At 41.5% G+C, this 19,881-nt stretch overlaps 1 protein-coding gene across 4 annotated transcripts in view; it reads right to left on the bottom strand.

Annotated features, from left to right (window-relative positions):
- The window catches only part of ERC1 (ELKS/RAB6-interacting/CAST family member 1), an 871,748-nt gene that overhangs the window by 8,466 nt on the left and 843,401 nt on the right, over window positions 1-19,881 (bottom strand). For all 4 annotated transcript variants that reach the window (XM_053718843.1, XM_053718844.1, XM_053718845.1 and 1 more), the window contains one exon: window positions 5,335-5,523. In XM_053718843.1, coding sequence (XP_053574818.1) covers window positions 5,335-5,523 — 189 coding nt within the window. The remainder of the gene's footprint in view (window positions 1-5,334; window positions 5,524-19,881) is intronic.

The following is a 19,881-nucleotide window of genomic DNA, read 5'->3' as shown; positions in this document are numbered from 1 at the left end:
ACATTTATTAACCCCTAAACCGCCAGTCCCCCAAATTGCAACAAGCTAAATTAAACTATATTAACCCCTAAACCTAACACCCCCTAACTGTACATAATAAAAATAAAGCTAAATTAAATTTACAATTATTAACTAAATAAACCTATTAACCCTTAAACCGCCAGCCCCCCACACCACAACAACTTAAATTAAACTATATTAACCCCTAAACCTAACATAACCCTAACCCTAACATTCCCTAACTTTAACATAATTAAATTAGATCTAAATTAAAGTTATAATTATTAACTAAATAATACCTATTTAAAACTAAATACATACTTACCTGTGAAATAAAACCTAAGCTAGCTACAATATAACTAATAGTTATATTGTATCTAGCTTAGGTTTTATTTTTATTTCACAGGTAAGTTTGTATTTATTTTAACTAGATAGACTAGTTAGTAAATAGTTATTAACTATTTACTAACTACCTAGTTAAAATAAATACAAACTGAAATAAAAATAAAACCTAAGCTAGATACAATATAACTTTTGTAGGGCATTCTATCGGCTAATACGAATTAGCCAATAGAATGAGAGCTGCTTCTTTCGTGATTCAGATAGAGCATGCAATTTTAAGCAACTTTCTAATATACTCCTATTATCAAATGTTCTTCATTCTCTTGGTATCTTTATTTGAACTGAAAGAATGTAAGTTTAGATGCCGGCCCATTTTTAGTGAACAACCTGGGTTGTCCTTGTTGATTGGTGGATAAATTCATCCACCAATAAAAAAAGTGCTGTCCACAGTTCTGAAACAAAAAAACTTAGATGCCTTCTTTTTCAAATAAAGATAGCAAGAGAACAAAGAAAAATTGATAATAGGAGTACATTAGAAAGTTGCTTAAAATTGCATGCTTTATCTGAATCACAAAAGAAAAAATTTAGTTCAGTGTCTCTTTAAATCCTATTGGCTGATTTAAATAGCCAATAGGATTTTAGCAGCCCTAATTCCTATTGGCTGATTCAAAATTTTCAGCCAATAGGAATGCAAGGGACGCCATCTTGAATCGCGTCCCTTGCATTGAAGATTCAGTGTACTGCGGCGACCATATGAAGAGGATGCTCCGCACCGGATGTCTTCAGGATGGACCCGCTCCGCGTCGGCTGGATGAAGACTTCTTGCCGCCTGGATGAGGACTTCGCCGGCTGGATGAAGATAGAAGAGGTCGTCTGGATGAAGACTTCTTGCCGCATGGATGACGATCCTTCAAGCTGGACTTCAACAACTGTAAGTGGATCGTTGGGGGTTAGTGTTAGTTTTTTTTTATTTTTATTTTTTTTAGATTAGGGTTTGGGCAATGTAAGAGAGCTAAATGCCCTTTTAAGGGCAACGCCCATACAAATGCCCTTTTCAGGGCAATGGTTACCTTAGGTTATTTTTGATAGTTTTTTTTATTTGGGGGGGTTGGTTGGGTGGTGGGTTTTACTGTTGGGGGGTGTTTGTATTTTTATACAGGTAAAAGAATTGATATCTTTGGGGCCCCACAAAAGGCCATTTTAAGGGCCATTGGTAGTTTATTGTAGGTTATGTTTTTTTTATTTTGGGGGGCTTTTTTATTTTAATAGGGCTATTAGATTAGGTGTAATTCTTTTTTATTTTTTGATAATTTGTTTGTTATTTTTCGTAATTTAGTGTGTTTTTTTGTAATTTAGTTAGTTTTAATTTTTTGTAATTAGATACTTTTTGTAATTTTTAGAGTAGTGTTATGATTTTTTATTGGTAGTTTAGTTTTATTTAATTGGTAGTTAGTTTAATTCTAGTTTAATAATTATAATAGTTAAATTGCTAGTTTACATTTTTTTTTAATTTGACAGGTAAGTTTTAATTGAATTTAAGCTAGGGAAATTGTAATATTAATAAAAAGTTAGTTTATTTCATTGTGGGGGGCTTTCGTGGTTTAGGAGTTAATAGTTTATTTTAGTATATTTTGTTGTGGGGGATTGCGGTTTAGGGGTTAATAGGTTTATTATAGTGGCGGTATGGGCGGACGGCAGATTAGGGGTTAATAATATTTAACTAGTGTTTGTGATGCGGGAGGGCCGCTGTTTAGGGGTTAATAAGCTTATTATAGTGGCAACAATGTTGGGGAGTGGTGGAATAGGGGTTAATAAATTTATTATATTATTTGTGATGTGGGAAGGCCTCAGTTTAGGAGTTAATAGGTAGTTTATGGGTGTTTAGTGTACTTTGTAACACTTCAGTTATGAGTTTAATGTTAAAGCTTTGTAGCGTAAAACTCATAACTATTGACTTTAGATGGCGGTACGGATCTTGTCATTTTAGGCTGTAACGCTCACTTTTTAGCCAGAACGCAAAACTAGTAATACCGGCGCTAAGTGAATCCCATGAAAAAACGTAATTTTTATGTGTGCAGGACTGACGTTGCGTTACAGGCTAAAAGGTGTGCGGTACAGCTATATCGACAACACTTGTAATAGCTGCGGTGCTGTTTTAACTCTGAAAATGCCATATTTTCATTGTTACAAGCCGCAACGCAAAACTTGTAATCTAGCTGTATGCTAGCTACGCAGGACAAGAAACATTGGAGCGACCATACATCGACAATACATCGAATATCCAAGACGAAAACAAACTAGGACCAGCCTGACATCAAGGATAGAAAACAAGAAAATAACCTCTAAACAAGAAGTAACCAAAACTAGTACCCAAACAGGGCTTACCGGAATCTATGCCATGGAACAGTAACACGGTCCTTCAAGTTTGACAGATAGTAGCTTTGCTTCTGACATGGACTTGAGTGAAGAAAGCAGGCAGCGAAACTCCTCAACGCTGATTGCTTATGGAGCTGTTAATATGAGTCTGGATGGTTTCGCAGAAGGACTATCCCTGCATCTCTGGACTCACTTAGATGCTGACAGGACTACTTAAAACTCCAGTCCTATCTTGAAGAGTACTACCCTCCATAAGAGACTACTCCGTAATCTTCTGCCATTACTCTGCTAACCTCCTGTGACGAAAGGCAAAGAATGACTGGAGGATGAAGGAAGTGGGGGAGGTATTTAAGCCTTTGGCTGGGGTCTCTTTGCCTTCTCCTGGTGGCCAGGTTCTGTATTTCCCAAAAGTAATGAATGCAGCTGTGGACTCTCCCCGTTTTAAGAAGAAAAACAAAAAAATATTGAAAACAATGGGTGGGGTCCCATGGACTCTCGCCACAATGAATGAATTTTCTTTCATACAGGTAGTGACAGTACACGATCCATTACTCCTGTGAAACTAATACTCAAGCTGTGGAGTCTACAAATAGTTTGGGCTGGACCAGACTTACTATACCATTCTATTTAGATAAGATTAATTTTTTTTCACATGCCATGAAAACCTACACCAAAAATATTAATGTCTAGAAACTACTGCCTGGTGGACTTACCTACCAGCTGCTTCAAAAGAAGCAAAAACATCAAAATGGTAGAATTTAGTAAAACTATGTAAAGAAGACCAAGTAGCTGCCTTGCAAATGTGATCAACAAACGCCTCATCCTTAAAGGCCCAAGACGTAGTTCACTGATCTTGTAGAATGGGAGTAATCATTTGGGAGGAGACTGTTCCACTTCAAAGCATGCCTTATGAATCAAAAGCTTCAACCAAGAGGCTAACAAAGCAGAAATATCCTACTGACCCTTTCTGGAACCAGTAAAATAATCAAAGAAGCTAAAAGATTGTCTAAAAGCCTTAGTAACCTGTAAATAGAACTTCAAAGCTCTGTCAACATTCAAATTATGGTGAAGCCTCTACTTAGAATTCTTCAGAATAATAAAAAAGAAGAAGCAATAATCTCACGATTGATATTATCAAAAGAAACCACCTTAGCAAATAGTCAAACTTAGTTCTCAAAACTGCCTTATCCTAATGAAAAACAAGAAATAATGAGGCTCAAAACAAAGAGCAAACCATTCAGAAACCCTTCTAATGGAAGAGATTGTCGAAAGAAACAAAATCTTCTCTGAAAAAAGATGAATATCCAGATTATGCATAGGTTCAAAAGGAGGATCAGGAGAGGCCCATACTGAAGAACCTTGAAAATTGCATGGAGATCCTAAATATTTATCGACAACCTTGCCTCCAAAGGTAACCAAAACACCTGTGTTTTCTGTGACCCCCTGACTGCACCCTAACCTGAGAGGCTCAAATCTGTCAAAATCACAGTCTAATTTGGACAGACAAAGAATGCCCCCATAACAATGGATCGATGATTGATCCACCAAGAAAGGGATTGCCTTTTCTTGACATCTAGAAGAATCCTCTGATCCAACTAAGTGTAATCCCTGCACCACTGATGAAGCATACAAAGCTGAAGAGGTCTCCAATGAAACTGAGCAAAGGAAATAGTATCTTAAGCTGCTATCATCAGTCCTGAAACTCCCATACAAAGAGTTAAAGGAGGAGGAGGAACTGACTGAAGATTTGCACATACTGCAAGTAATTTCAGCCTCCTGTGGTCTTTCAAAGAAAGTCTCATGGAGACAATCAATTATCACCTCCAGAAAAGTAATCTGCCTCTTATTTTAAACAATAACATTTTTGGTGATTACTATCCCTTTAAATATCCAAATAGCAGCAGATGAAAAATGAAGAGCTCTAATCCGACATCAGGAACTAAACTGATTGATGTGCACCAAAGCATGCAAAACATCTGAAGCACGCTAAAAAACCTGACACGTAGACGTCAACAATGTACCTAACTAGCAGTACATGTATACAAAAGAAGGTCCCCGCAACACCAGTGGCAGACCTATGACTAATTCCCATAGGCTGTAATTGTGCCACCACCCATACTCCAAAAGCTTCCCTATGTCCAAAAGCAGCTCTCTGAAGGGAAACTGTGCCTCAAATTGTTCTGAGGACCCCTCTCACAACAGAACATCTTGAGCGCCTCCATTCTTCACCTCCCTCCTGCGAAGGCAAAGACAAGACTAGTTTCCAGTTAGGTGGAAGGGGTTTTAAGTGCACTTGGAGTTTTGGGAATCCTTGTCTCATCCTAGTGGCCAGGAGTGTAATTCCCAGGACTGAAATATGGACTTTTTAATTTGTGAAGAATACCAAAGTCGAATAAGATACAGAGTAATGTCTTTCTGTTTATCTCTAGGGGAATTCAGTTACACTATGGAAATGTGTGTTGGGTAGGAAGATGCATCAGAAGCAGGTGTTAACTCAAAAATGTGGGTATTCAAAATTGTGGGAACAAAAGCTTGACAGCTTGAATGCAGAGCATTTCCTTTTTAATGCTGGCATATTTAAAGCTTTTAGAGATTTAAAATCGCCTAGATACAGACCTGTTCTGGTGTCATCTTCTGCAGCCTCTGCTCCCAAGCTGCCCGGTTATCATCCAGATAGTAGGAGGCAGGCGGGTGGAGTGCATGAAGTATCTGAGGGTCTCTGTCCTGGCACAGAGCAGTCAGGTGCCCAATGTACATTTTGAGTTTGCTGCGATTCTGGTCAAGTTCTATGAGGGGTTGGATCATCTGTAATGTAGGATAAGGGTATTAGTGTTAGCAACGATAGAAGCCCACCATAATAACAAACCCAGGCTTAACACACAAGTGTTTTATGGAATAGCAGATAGAAGGGAAGGAAGAAACCACCACCACCAACTGAATTGAAAACAAAATGTATTGGAATGTTTGATTCAGATTGACTTGTATGGTTTAAATGCATCAATCCAGGAGAGAAGATGAGAGACTGTGACAAACAAACCTCAGCTTGCAACCTAAACTACTGGGATAGTCATTAAAAGTTATCATTTTCACTCAGCTCATCTTCTGCTTCTAAAATGCACAGTACTTTACTTAATACATCAATTCTTTCAGTATTTACTCTTTTTTATATTTCACTTGAACAAAGTTACCATTTGAAAACACAAAAACAAACATTGTTGTATAAAGCTGGATACATACTACTTCTATGATTTGATTGAATGAAGACATTCTATTATAGTGTACCATAAGGCATGAGTTGGTGTGACCTTTTAATGTTTAAACAAACTAAAATTAAACAAACACTGTTATAAACAAATTATTTTGAATGATCTAAATGCTCTGGTCTGATGAGATTCTATAAAATGCCTCGTCGGTATTACGACAACCTTCAGGGATTGTTTTCAAAGGAACTTTTTACCTTGGGAAATGTCTATCTCTAAAGGGAGTTGACTAATATGCTTTATGCTAAGGAAATACATTTACATAAAATATAGAGCTCACTCAAAATAACCCGATAGTTTCATTCCATGACAAAGAATTTTTGAGAATCAGGCCCTAAATCTTGTGTTCGCTCCTTAGACATAATAGATTATTTAATGTAACAACATATTAGTCATTTTTGAAAGAACTTGCTTGATTTGTGTAAGGGTGGGGAGCTAAATAAAAATATACAAAATCTGGTAACTGTGTGAATTAGCCTAACCATATTAGGTAGTGTCCACCGCCCTCCAGAAGTTACTTCTGTATAAGCTTTGGATTGGCTTCATGCATGACCACAACATCTACACTTACACTGAAGAACTCCTTAGAGTTAAGTAATGAACTCAGGATTAAAAAAACAGAATTTATGTTTACCTGATAAATTACTTTCTCCAACGGTGTGTCCGGTCCACGGCGTCATCCTTACTTGTGGGATATTCTCTTCCCCAACAGGAAATGGCAAAGAGCCCAGCAAAGCTGGTCACATGATCCCTCCTAGGCTCCGCCTACCCCAGTCATTCGACCGACGTTAAGGAGGAATATTTGCATAGGAGAAACCATATGTTACCGTGGTGACTGTAGTTAAAGAAAATAAATTATCAGACCTGAAAAAACCAGGGCGGGCCGTGGACCGGACACACCGTTGGAGAAAGTAATTTATCAGGTAAACATAAATTCTGTTTTCTCCAACATAGGTGTGTCCGGTCCACGGCGTCATCCTTACTTGTGGGAACCAATACCAAAGCTTTAGGACACGGATGAAGGGAGGGAGCAAATCAGGTCACCTAAATGGAAGGCACCACGGCTTGCAAAACCTTTCTCCCAAAAATAGCCTCAGAAGAAGCAAAAGTATCAAATTTGTAAAATTTAGAAAAAGTGTGCAGTGAAGACCAAGTCGCTGCCTTACATATCTGATCAACAGAAGCCTCGTTCTTGAAGGCCCATGTGGAAGCCACAGCCCTAGTGGAGTGAGCTGTGATTCTTTCAGGAGGCTGCCGTCCGGCAGTCTCATAAGCCAATCGGATAATGCTTTTAATCCAGAAGGAGAGAGAGGTAGAAGTTGCTTTTTGACCTCTCCGTTTACCAGAATAAACAACAAACAAAGACAAAGTTTGTCTGAAATCCTTAGTAGCTGCTAAGTAAAATTTGAGAGCACGAACTACATCCAAGTTGTGCAACAAACGTTCCTTCTTTGAAACTGGATTAGGACACAAAGAAGGCACAACTATCTCCTGGTTAATGTTTTTGTTAGAAACAACTTTTGGAAGAAAACCAGGTTTAGTACGCAAAACCACCTTATCTGCATGGAACACCAGATAAGGAGAAGAACACTGCAGAGCAGATAATTCTGAAACTCTTCTAGCAGAAGAAATTGCAACCAAAAACAAAAACTTTCCAAGATAATAACTTAATATCAACGGAATGTAAGGGTTCAAACGGAACCCCCTAAAGAACTGAAAGAACTAGGTTGAGACTCCGAGGAGGAGTCAAAATTTTGTAAACAGGCTTGATTCTAACCAGAGCCTGAACAAAGGCTAGAACATCTGGCACAGCTGCCAGCTTTTTGTGAAGTAACACAGACAAGGCAGAAATCTGTCCCATCAAGGAACTTGCAGATAATCCTTTTTCCAATCCTTCTCAAAGGAAGGATAGACTCTTAGGAATCTTAACCTTGTCCCAAGGGAATCCTGCAGATTCACACCAACAGATATACCAAATTATGTGGTAATTTTTCTGGTTACAGGCTTTCAGGCCTGAACAAGAGTATTAATAACAGAATCTGAGAACCCTCGCTTTGATAAGATCAAGCGTTCAATCTCCAAGCAGTCAGCTGGAGTGGGTCGAACGGACCTAGAACAAGAAGGTCTCGTCTCAAAGGTAGCTTCCATGGTGGAGCCGATGACATATTCACCAGATCTGCTACCAAGTCCTGCGTGGCCACGCAGGAGCTATCAAAATCACCGACGCCCTCTCCTGATTGATCCTGGCTACCAGCCTGGGGATGAGAGGAAACGGCGGGAACACATAAGCTAGTTTGAAGGTCCAAGGTGCTACTAGTGCATCCACTAGAGCCGCCTTGGGATCCCTGGATCTGTACCCGTAGTAAGGAACTCTGAAGTTCTGACGAGAGGCCATCAGATCCATGTCTGGAATGCCCCACGGTTGAGTGACTTGGACAAAGATTTCCGGACGGAGTTCCCACTCCCCCGGATGCAATGTCTGACGACTCAGAAAATCCGCTTCCCAATTTTCCACTCCTGGGATGTGGATAGCAGACAGGTGGCAGGAGTGAGACTCCGCCCATAGAATGATTTTGGTCACTTCTTCCATCGCTAGGGAACTCCTTGTTCCCCCCTGATGGTTGATGTATGAACTTGGCCCTCGCTAGCTGAGGCCAAGCTTTGAGAGCATTGAATATCGCTCTCAGTTCCAGAATATTTATCGGTAGAAGAGATTCTACCCGAGACCAAAGACCCTGAGCTTTCAGGGATCCCCAGACCGCGCCCCAGCCCATCAGACTGGCGTCGGTCGTGACAATGACCCACTCTGGTCTGCGGAAGGTCATCCCTTGTGACAGGTTGTCCAGGGACAGCCACCAACGGAATGAGTCTCTGGTCCTCTGATTTACTTGTATCTTCGGAGACAAGTCTAAATAGTCCCCATTCCACTGACTGAGCATGAACAGTTGTAATGGTCTTAGATGAATGCGCACAAAAGGAACTATGTCCATTGCCGCTACCATCAAACCTATCACTTCCATGCACTGCGCTATGGAAGGAAGAGGAACGGAATGAAGTATCCGACAAGAGTCTAGAAGTTTTGTTTTTCTGGCTTCTGTCAGAAAAATCCTCATTTCTAAGGAGTCTATTATAGTTCCCAAGAAGGGAACCCTCGTTGACGGAGATAGAGAACTCTTTTCCACGTTCACTTTCCATCCGTGAGATCTGAGAAAGGCCAGGACAATGTCCGTGTGAGCCTTTACTTGAGGAAGGGACGACGCTCGAATCAGAATGTCGTCCAAGTAAGGTACTACAGCAATGCCCCTTGGTCTTAGCACCGCCAGAAGGGACCCTAGTACCTATGAGAAAATCCTAGGAGCAGTGGCTAATCCGAAAGAAAACGCCACGAACTGGAAATGCTTGTCCAGGAATTCAAACCTTAGGAACCGATGATGTTCCTTGTGGATAGGAATGTATAGATACGCATCCTTGAAATCCACCTTGGTCATGAATTGACCTTCCTGGATGGAAGGAAGGAGTGTTCGAATGGTTTCCATCTTGAACGATGGAACCTTGAGAAACTTGTTCAAGATCTTGAGATCTAAGATTGGTCTGAACGTTCCCTCTTTTTTGGGAACTATGAACAGATTGGAGTAGAACCCCATCCCTTGTTCTCCTAATGGAACAGGATGAATCACTCCCATTTTAGCAGGTCTTCTACCCAATGTAAGAATGCCTGTCTTCTTATGTGGTCTGAAGACAACTGAGACCTGTGGAACCTCCCCCTTGGAGGAAGCCCCTTGAACTCCAGAGAATAACCTTGGGAGACTATTTCTAGCGCCCAAGGATCCAGAACATCTCTTGCCCCAGCCTGAGCGAAGAGAGAGAGTCTGCCCCCCACCAGATCCGGTCCCGGATCGGGGGCCCGCATTTCATGCTGTCTTGGTAGCAGTGGCAGGTTTCCTGGCCTGCTTTCCTTTGTTCCAGCCTTGCATAGGTCTCCAGGCTGGATTGGCTTGAGAAGTATTACCTTCCTGCTTAGAGGACGTAGCCCTTGGGGCTGATCCGTTTCTGCGAAAGGGACGAAACTTAGGTTTATTTTTGGTCTTGAAAAGACCTATCCTGAGGAAGGGCGTGGCCCTTGCCCCCAGTGATATCAGAGATAATCTCTTTCAAGTCAGGGCCAAAGAGTGTTTTCCCCTTGAAAGGAATGTCAAGCAATTTGTTCTTTGAAGACGCATCCGCTGCTTTAACCAAAGCGCTCTGCGCCACAATAGCAAACCCAGAATTTTTTCGCCGCTAACCTAGCCAATTGCAAGGTGGCGTCTAGGGTGAAAGAATTAGCCAATTTAAGAGCACGAATTCTGTCCATAATCTCCTCATAAGAAGAAGAATTACTAATAATCGCCTTTCCTAGCTCATCAAACTAGAAACACGCGGCTGCAGTGACAGGGACAATGCATGCAATTGGTTGTAGAAGGGAACCTTGCTGAACAAACATCTTTAGCAGACCTTCTAATTTTTTATCCATAGGATCTTGGAAAGCACAACTATCTTCTATGGGTATAGTGGCGCGCTTGTGTAGAGTAGAAACCGCCCCCTCGACCTTGGGGACTGTCTGCCATCAGTCCTCTCTGGGGTCGACTATAGGAAAACAATTTTATAAATATGGGGGGAGGTACTAAAGGTATACCGGGCCTGTCCCATTCTTTACTAACAATGTACGCCACCCGCTTGGATATAGGAAAAGCTTCGGGGGGCCCCGGGGCCTCTAAGAACTTTTCCATTTTACATAGTGGTTCTGGAATGACCAGATAATCACAATCATCCAAATTGGATAACACCTCCTTAAGCAGAGCGCGGAGATGTTCCAACTTAAATTTAAAAGTAATCACATCAGGTTCAGCTTGTTGAGAAATGTTTCCTGAATCTGAAATTTCTCCCTCAGACAAAACCTCCCTGGCCCCCTCAGACTGGTGTAGGGGCCCTTCAGAAACCATATCATCAGCGTTCTCATGCTCTACAGAATTTTCTAAAACAGAGCAGTCGCGCTTTCACTGATAAGTGGGCATATTGGCTAAAATGTTTTTGATAGAATTATCCATTACAGCCGTTAAATGTTGCATAGTAAGGAGTATTGGCGCACTAGATGTACTAGGGGCCTCCTGTATGGGCAAGACTGGTGTAGACGAAGGAGGGGATGATGCAGTACCATGCTTACTCCCCTCACTTGAGGAATCATCTTGGGCATCATTTTTACTAAAAAAAATTTATGACATAAAATACATATAGTTAAATGAGAAGGAACCTTGGTTTCCCCACAGTCAGAACACAATCTATCTGGTAGTTCAGACATGTTAAACAGGCATAAACTTGATAACAAAGCACAAAAAACGTTTTAAAATAAAACCGTTACTGTCACTTTAAATTTTAAACTAAACACACTTTATTACTGCAATTGCGAAAAAGTATGAAGGAATTGTTCAAAATTCACCAAAATTTCACCACAGTGTCTTAAAGCCTTAAAAGTATTGCACACCAAATTTGGAAGCTTTAACCCTTAAAATAACGGAACCGGAGCCGTTTTTATATTTAACCCCTTTACAGTCCCTGGAATCTGCTTTGCTGAGACCCAACCAAGCCCAAAGGGGAATACGATACCAAATGATGCCTTCAGAAAGACTTTTCTATGTATCAGAGCTCCACACACATGCAGCTGCATGCCATGCTGTCCTCAAAAACAAGTGCGCCATACCGGCGCGAAAATGAGGCTCTGACTATGATTAGGGAAAGCCCCTAAAGAATAAGGTGTCAAAAACAGTGCCTGCCGATATAATCATATCAAAATACCCAGAATAAATGATTCCTCAAGGCTAAATATGTGTTAATAATGAATCGATTTAGCCCAGAAAAAGTCTACAGTCTTAATAAGCCCTTGTGAAGCCCTTATTTACTATCTTAATAAACATGGCTTACCGGATCCCATAGGGAAAATGACAGCTTCCAGCATTACATCGTCTTGTTAGAATGTGTCATACCTCAAGCAGTAAGAGACTGCACACTGTTCCCCCAACTGAAGTTAATTGCTCTCAACAGTCCTGTGTGGAACAGCCATGGATTTTAGTTACGGTGCTAAAATCATTTTCCTCATACAAACAGAAATCTTCATCTCTTTTCTGTTTCTGAGTAAATAGTACATACCAGCACTATTTTAAAATAACAAACTCTTGATTGAATAATAAAAACTACAGTTAAACACTAAAAAACTCTAAGCCATCTCCGTGGAGATGTTGCCTGTACAACGGCAAAGAGAATGACTGGGGTAGGCGGAGCCTAGGAGGGATCATGTGACCAGCTTTGCTGGGCTCTTTGCCATTTCCTGTTGGGGAAGAGAATATCCCACAAGTAAGGATGACGCCGTGGACCGGACACACCTATGTTGGAGAAAAGAAGGCACTTTTCAGGGATGTTACAGTTGTACACTAATGTATACTACCCATTATAAATAACCCATTATGAACAATAATAAATGTGATATTAGTTATGCTAATTGACTACTTAAAAAAAACACAACAAAAAAAACGCTACCCAGTGCTCATTACGCTCACCACAAGGGACTCAACAGGAATATCCAACGGTAGTATTAAAATATAGAAGTACAAAGTCAAAATCAGCCGTACCATTTGACTTCAAATAGACTTTTATTCCAATTAGGAAAGAGCAGCTACAAATGTAAAGTCTATGGAATAAAAGTCTATTTGGTGGTGCGACTGATTTTGACTTTTGTATTTGTTGGGGTTTTGCAGTGACCCTTAAAGCTGGCACACTTTTGGAACGTTATTGTGATGGATACCTGATAGTCTTGGTGGAGGATTAAAATATAGAATATTGAGCTATGGGTAGTAATAAAAACGTGTTTATAGCGATGCACTTAAATTTAATGATAAAACAAGCATTGCTCTCTGTCTTTTTTTTCTATAGGTTTACATGAAGCTATACAAACTTCACAACTACTAAAGGACAGGGCCACATTTTAACAACTCAGATCAAAGCCACTATTGTCCCCAGAGTCTCTTTTGATATATCATATTCACCAAGACCACTATAATGGACCTTATTGCAGAGAGAGTCCTAATTAAATATTAGAGCATTAGTGAATAGCACCTAACATTTCTTTAATACCTAAAATGGTTCGGCACTAGTGACAGGGTTAAACTAATCCTTCAAAATAATAGGCAGCTTTAAAACGTAAATGTGGGTATGACTGCTAAACATCCCCCAGTACTTGTCATAGAGCAGAGAAAGCCTACTGAGTAACTAGAAGAAACAACATAATTTATGCTTACCTGATAAATTTATTTCTCTTGTAGTGTATCCAGTCCACGGATCATCCATTACTTGTGGGATATTCTCCTTCCCAACAGGAAGTTGCAATATCCAGTCATTCGACCGAAACAAGACGAGAAAAGAGAAACCATAGGGTGCAGTGGTGACTGTAGTTTAATTAAAATTTAGACCTGCCTTAACCCCTTAAGGACCAGCGACGTACCCTGTATGTCGTTGGCCTTTTTTTGGGACTTGATTGTTTTATAGCGCGGTCTTGCCACCAGCGTTGAGACTGCTCTATTCCACAAAGCCTGCTGGAGGGAGTGCATTAATAGCGTGTTCTTGCTAGACTTGTGCTATTATGTCCTGAAAAAACCCTTAACAACCAGTGACATACAGGGTACATTGTGGTCATTAAGGGGTTAAAAGGAACAGGGCGGGCCGTGGACTGGATACACTACAAGAGAAATAAATTTATCAGGTAAGCATAAATTATGTTTTCTCTTGTTAAGTGTATCCAGTCCACGGATCATCCATTACTTGTGGGATACCAATACCCAGGGCTGCCATCAGAGGGTGACAGGGGTGACTCCTGTCAGGGGCCCAATGGGCCCCATGAGGCAAGAACTATAAAAAAAAAAAAAAAAAAAAATTTTGGCAGCCACCAGTGGGCACTACAGCAGAGTGCTAATTGAGTATGGGAAATGTTATTACAAAGAGTAAAGTATTAGCATTTGAGAGGATTTCTGAGTGCGCACTAAACCACTATGCACAGTGTGAGACAGACTTGGCTCTTTGTTTGTACAGTGTGTACCTGAGTCAGTCGGCTGATCACTTTCATTTGCAGAGGAGGTAGGAATTACTTAGCAAATGTTTTTTATTTCTTTGTGCAATTTAAGATTGTAACTTCAGTGTGGTAGTAGTTGTATGGTGGGGCCTGGGGTCCATAAAAACACACTTTTTTTTAGCAGCAGTGTATTTATGATTATTTGACAATGCTGTAGAAATTCTATATTTAAAACCATGCAGAAATGTTTCCTCCTCAATACACAAATGATATATATTACATTCCAGTTTACTGTCCCTTTATGCAAGGACTTTCCAGATACATGTTATACTCTCAGACTAAGATTGCTCAGTGTTTGAAATGAGACAGGTTAACTTAAAACTGTTCAGTTTACACTACAGCTGACTTAATTTTGAAATGCATACCAACAAGCTTAAATCCTGCATTTAACCAGATCTAATGGTATGAGTACCACAGCTTATGGTTCCACCAAGACCATATAGAGTACAGCATTTTCAAAATCCACAAGTACAGCTGACAGATGGGAACATTTGTACACTATATTTGAAGTGGTGCTCTTGGTTGGGGAAAATGGGGAAAATATCAGACAAACATATGTCAACCTTCTAAAAGTACTTTTCTTCATCTAGCCATCTACCCAGCTCATTAATGTACAATTTTGAATTCACAGAATTATTTTTGTTTACACATTTACAAATATGATTCTTTAAAAAGTGATCTCTTAATTTCTGCATTTTTTTTATCATGCATGCCACACACGGTGGATTTAGGGGATGCAAGGTACATAAATGTTTCCTCCTGTGAGTGTTTCTGTGGGTGTCTGTGTTTATGTCTTTGTGCTTTGGTTTGTGTCTCTATGAGTGTGTATGTATTTTTTTTCTGTGGGTCTCTCTGTGAGGGTGGGTGTGTATGTCTTTGTGCATTTTCTGTGGATGTCTGTGAGGGTGTGTGCATATGTCTTTGAGCTTTTTCTATGGGTGTCTCTGTGAGGGTGGGCATGTGTTTGTCTTTGTGTATTTTCTCTGGATGCCTCTGTGAGGGTGGGTGTGAATGTCTGTGTTTTCTGTGGATGTCTCTGTGAGGGTGTATGTGTGTGTATGTATGTCTGTGTTTTCTGTGGATGTCTCTGTGAGGGTGTGTATTTTCTGTGGGTGTCTCTGTGAGGGTGTGTGTATGTCTGTGTGTTTTTTGTGGATGTCTCAGTCAGGGTGTGCGTATGTATGTCTTTCTGTGCTTTATGTGGTTGTCTCTCTGTGTGTGTATGTCTTTGTGTGTTTTCTGTGGGTGTCTCTGTGTGTGTGTGTGTATGTCTTTGTGTGTTTTCTGAGGCTGTCTCTGTTGGTGTTTCCTTGGGTGTATGTGCAAGTTTGAGTTTGTGTGTGTCTGTGTCCATTGTCTGTTCCTTTTTAGGGCATTTTGACATTACTACTGATTATTCACATCTTTCTACAGACTTTGAGACTAATGAGACCTTTCCGGAAGTCACTAATCTACCATTTAACCTTTAAATTATTGTTTAGGCAGGTAAGGGCCCTTCCTTTCAGCCACTGCATGCTGTTGTCATCATTTATTTGGCATCTTCCTTTACAAAAGATAATCAGAACTCCATATTTTGTTTTCTAAATCTCCTTTTTTTACAAAACTGTAGTTTACCTCATTACTTGTCAGGTCAATGTAAACAAGTGCTGAGAGTCTGTTTAGTTGTCTGTGTCTGAGTTTCTTTGCGAGTCTGCTAGAGTGTCTATATGTGAATCCTTATGTGTGAGTGTGTGTTTCAGTGTATGTTACTACCTTTACAATATTTCCAAGTTTAAATAGACACTTAAGATTAAAGTGCATATACGTTTTAGTCACTTGGTCAAAAATTGCACATGTCAAAGGGAGGGGGGGCCCTGATCAATGGTTAAGTCAGGGGCCCCAAAATTTCTAGTGGCGGCCCTGCCAATACCAAAGCTAAAGTACACGGATGATGGGAGGGACAAGGCAGGAACTTAAACGGAAGGAACCACTGCCTGTAGAACCTTTCTCCCAAAAACAGCCTCCGAAGAAGCAAAAGTGTCAAATTTGTAAAATTTTGAAAAGGTGTGAATCGAAGACCAAGTCGCAGCCTTGCAAATCTGTTCAACAGAGGCCTCATTTTTAAAGGCCCAGGTGGAAGCCACAGCTCTAGTAGAATGAGCTGTAATCCTTTCAGGGGGCTGCTGTCCAGCAGTCTCATAGGCTAAGCGTATTATGCTCCGAAGCCAAAAGGAGAGAGAGATTGCCGAAGCTTTTTGACCTCTCCTCTGTCCAGAGTAAATGACAAACAGGGCAGATGTTTGACGAAAATCTTTAGTAGCCTGTAAGTAAAACTTCAAGGCACGGACTACGTCCAGATTATGCAAAAGACGTTCCTTCTTTGAAGAAGGATTAGGACACAATGATGGAACAACAATCTCTTGATTGATATTCCTGTTAGAAACCACCTTAGGTAAAAACCCAGGTTTGGTACGCAGAACTACCTTGTCTGAATGAAAAATCAGATAAGGAGAATCACAATGTAAGGCAGATAACTCAGAGACTCTTCGAGCCGAGGAAATAGCCATCAAAAACAGAACTTTCCAAGATAAAAGTTTAATATCAATGGAATCAAGGGGTTCAAACGGAACTCCCTGAAGAACTTTAAGAACCAAGTTTAAGCTCCACGGGGGAGCAACAGTTTTAAACACAGGCTTAATCCTAACCAAAGCCTGACAAAATGCCTGGACGTCTGGAACTTCTGCCAGACGCTTGTGCAAAAGAATAGACAGAGCAGAGATCTGTCCTTTTAAAGAACTAGCTGATAAGCCTTTGTCCAAACCCTCTTGGAGAAAGACAATATCCTAGGAATCCTAACCTTACTCCATGAGTAACTCTTGGAAGCACACCAATAAAGATATTTATGCCATATCTTATGGTAGATTTTCCTGGTGACAGGCTTCCGAGCCTGTATTAAGGTATCAATGACTGACTCGGAGAAGCCACGCCTTGATAGAATCAAGCGTTCAATCTCCATGCAGTCAGTCTCAGAGAAATTAGATTTGGATGATTGAAAAGACCTTGTATTAGAAGGTCCTGACTCAGAGGCAGAGTCCATGGTGGAAGAGATGACATGTCCACTAGGTCTGCATACCATGTCCTGCGTGGCCACGCAGGCGCTTTCAGAATCACTGATGCTCTCTCCTGTTTGATTTTGGCAATCAGTCGAGGGAGCAGAGGAAACGGTGGAAACACATAGGCCAGGTTGAAGAACCAAGGAGCTGCTAGAGCATCTATCAGCGTTGCTCCCGGGTCCCTGGACCTGGATCCGTAACAAGGAAGCTTGGAGTTCTGGCGAGACGCCATGAGATCCAGTTCTGGTTTGCCCCAACGATGGACCAGTTGAGCAAACACCTCCGGATGGAGTTCCCACTCCCCCTGATGAAAAGTCTGACGACTTAGAAAATCCGCCTCCCAGTTCTCTACGCCTGGGATGTGGATCGCTGACAGGTGGCAAGAGTGAGACTCTGCCCAGCGAATTATCTTTGAGACTTCTAACATCGCTAGGGAACTCCTGGTTCCCCCTTGATGGTTGATGTAAGCCACAGTCGTGATGTTGTCCGACTGAAATCTGATGAACCTCAGTGTTGCTAACTGAGGCCAAGCTAGAAGAGCATTGAATATTGCTCTTAACTCCAGAATATTTATTGGGAGGAGTTTCTCCTCCTGAGTCCACGATCCCTGAGCCTTCAGGGAGTTCCAGACTGCGCCCCAACCTAGAAGGCTGGCATCTGTTGTTACAATCGTCCAATCTGGCCTGCGAAAGGTCATACCCTTGGACAGATGGACCCGAGAAAGCCACCAGAGAAGAGAATCTCTGGTCTCTTGATCTAGATTTAGTAGAGGGGACAAATCTGAGTAATCCCCATTCCACTGACTTAGCATGCATAATTGCAGCGGTCTGAGATGCAGGCGCGCAAATGGCACTATGTCCATTGCCGCTACCATTAATCCGATTACTTCCATGCACTGAGCCACTGACGGGCGTGGAATGGAATGAAGGACACGGCAAGCATTTAGAAGTTTTGATAACCTGGATTCCGTCAGGTAAATTTTCATCTCTACAGAATCTATAAGAGTCCCTAGGAAGGAGACTCTTGTGAGTGGTGATAGAGAACTCTTTTCCACGTTCACTTTCCACCCATGCGACCTCAGAAATGCCAGAACTATCTCTGTATGAGACTTGGCAATTTGAAAGCTTGACGCCTGTATCAGGATGTCGTCTAGATACGGAGCCACCGCTATGCCTCGCGGTCTTAGAACCGCCAGAAGTGAGCCCAGAACCTTTGTAAAAATTCTCGGGGCAGTGGCCAACCCGAAGGGAAGAGCTACAAATTGGTAATGCCTGTCTAGAAAGGCAAACCTTAGGAACCGATGAGGATCTTTTTGAATCGGTATGTGAAGGTAGGCATCCTTTAAGTCCACTGTGGTCATGTACTGACCCTCTTGGATCATGGGTAGGATGGTCCGAATAGTTTCCATTTTGAATGATGGAACTCTGAGGAATTTGTTTAAGATCTTTAGATCCATGATTGGTCTGAAGGTTCCCTCTTTCTTGGGAACCACAAACAGATTTGAATAAAATCCCTGTCCTTGTTCCGTCCGCGGAACTGGATGGATCACTCCCATTACTAGGAGGTCTTGCACACAGCTTAGGAATGCCTCTTTCTTTATCTGGTTTGCTGATAACCTTGAAAGATGAAATCTCCCTTGTCGAGGAGAAGCTTTGAAGTCCAGAAGATATCCCTGAGATATGATCTCCAACGCCCAGGGATCCTGAACATCTCTTGCCCACGCCTGGGCGAAGAGAGAAAGTCTGCCCCCCACTAGATCCGTTTCCGGATAGGGGGCCATTCCTTCATGCTGTCTTGGGGGCAGCAGCAGGCTTTCTGGCCTGCTTGCCCTTGTTCCAGGACTGGTTAGGTTTCCAGGCCTGTTTGGAATGAGCAACAGTTCCCTCTTGTTTTGAAGCGGAGGAAGTTGATGCTGCTCCTGCCTTGAAATTTCGAAAGGCATGAAAATTAGACTGTTTGGCATTTGATTTGGCCCTGTCCTGAGGAAGGGTATGACCCTTGCCTCCAGTAATGTCAGCAATAATTTCCTTCAAGCCAGGCCCGAATAAGGTCTGCCCCTTGAAAGGAATGTTGAGTAATTTAGACTTTGAAGTCACGTCAGCTGACCAGGATTTAAGCCATAGCGCCCTACGCGTCTGGATGGAGAATCCGGAATTCTTAGCCGTTAGTTTAGTCAAATGAACAATGGCATCAGAAACAAATGAGTTAGCTAGCTTAAGCATTCTAAGCTTGTCAATAATTTCATTCAATGGAGCTGTCTGGATGGCCTCTTCCAGGGCCTCAAACCAGAATGCCGCCGCAGCAGTGACAGGCGCAATGCATGCAAGGGGCTGTAAAATAAAACCTTGTTGAATAAACATTTTCTTAAGGTAACCCTCCAATTTTTTATCCATTGGATCTGAAAAAGCACAACTGTCCTCAACCGGGATAGTGGTACGCTTTGCTAAAGTAGAAACTGCTCCCTCCACCTTAGGGAACGTCTGCCATAAGTCCCGTGTAGTGGCGTCTATTGGAAACATTTTTCTAAATATAGGAGGTGGGGAAAAGGGCACACCGGGTCTATCCCACTCCTTGCTAATAATTTCTGTAAGCCTTTTAGGTATAGGAAAAACGTCAGTACACACCGGCACCGCATAGTATCTATCCAGCCTACACAATT

This window comes from Bombina bombina, chromosome 6 (assembly GCF_027579735.1).
Source record: "Bombina bombina isolate aBomBom1 chromosome 6, aBomBom1.pri, whole genome shotgun sequence".
Lineage (NCBI taxonomy): Eukaryota > Metazoa > Chordata > Amphibia > Anura > Bombinatoridae > Bombina > Bombina bombina.
This window is presented reverse-complemented; position numbering and strand designations above follow the sequence as displayed.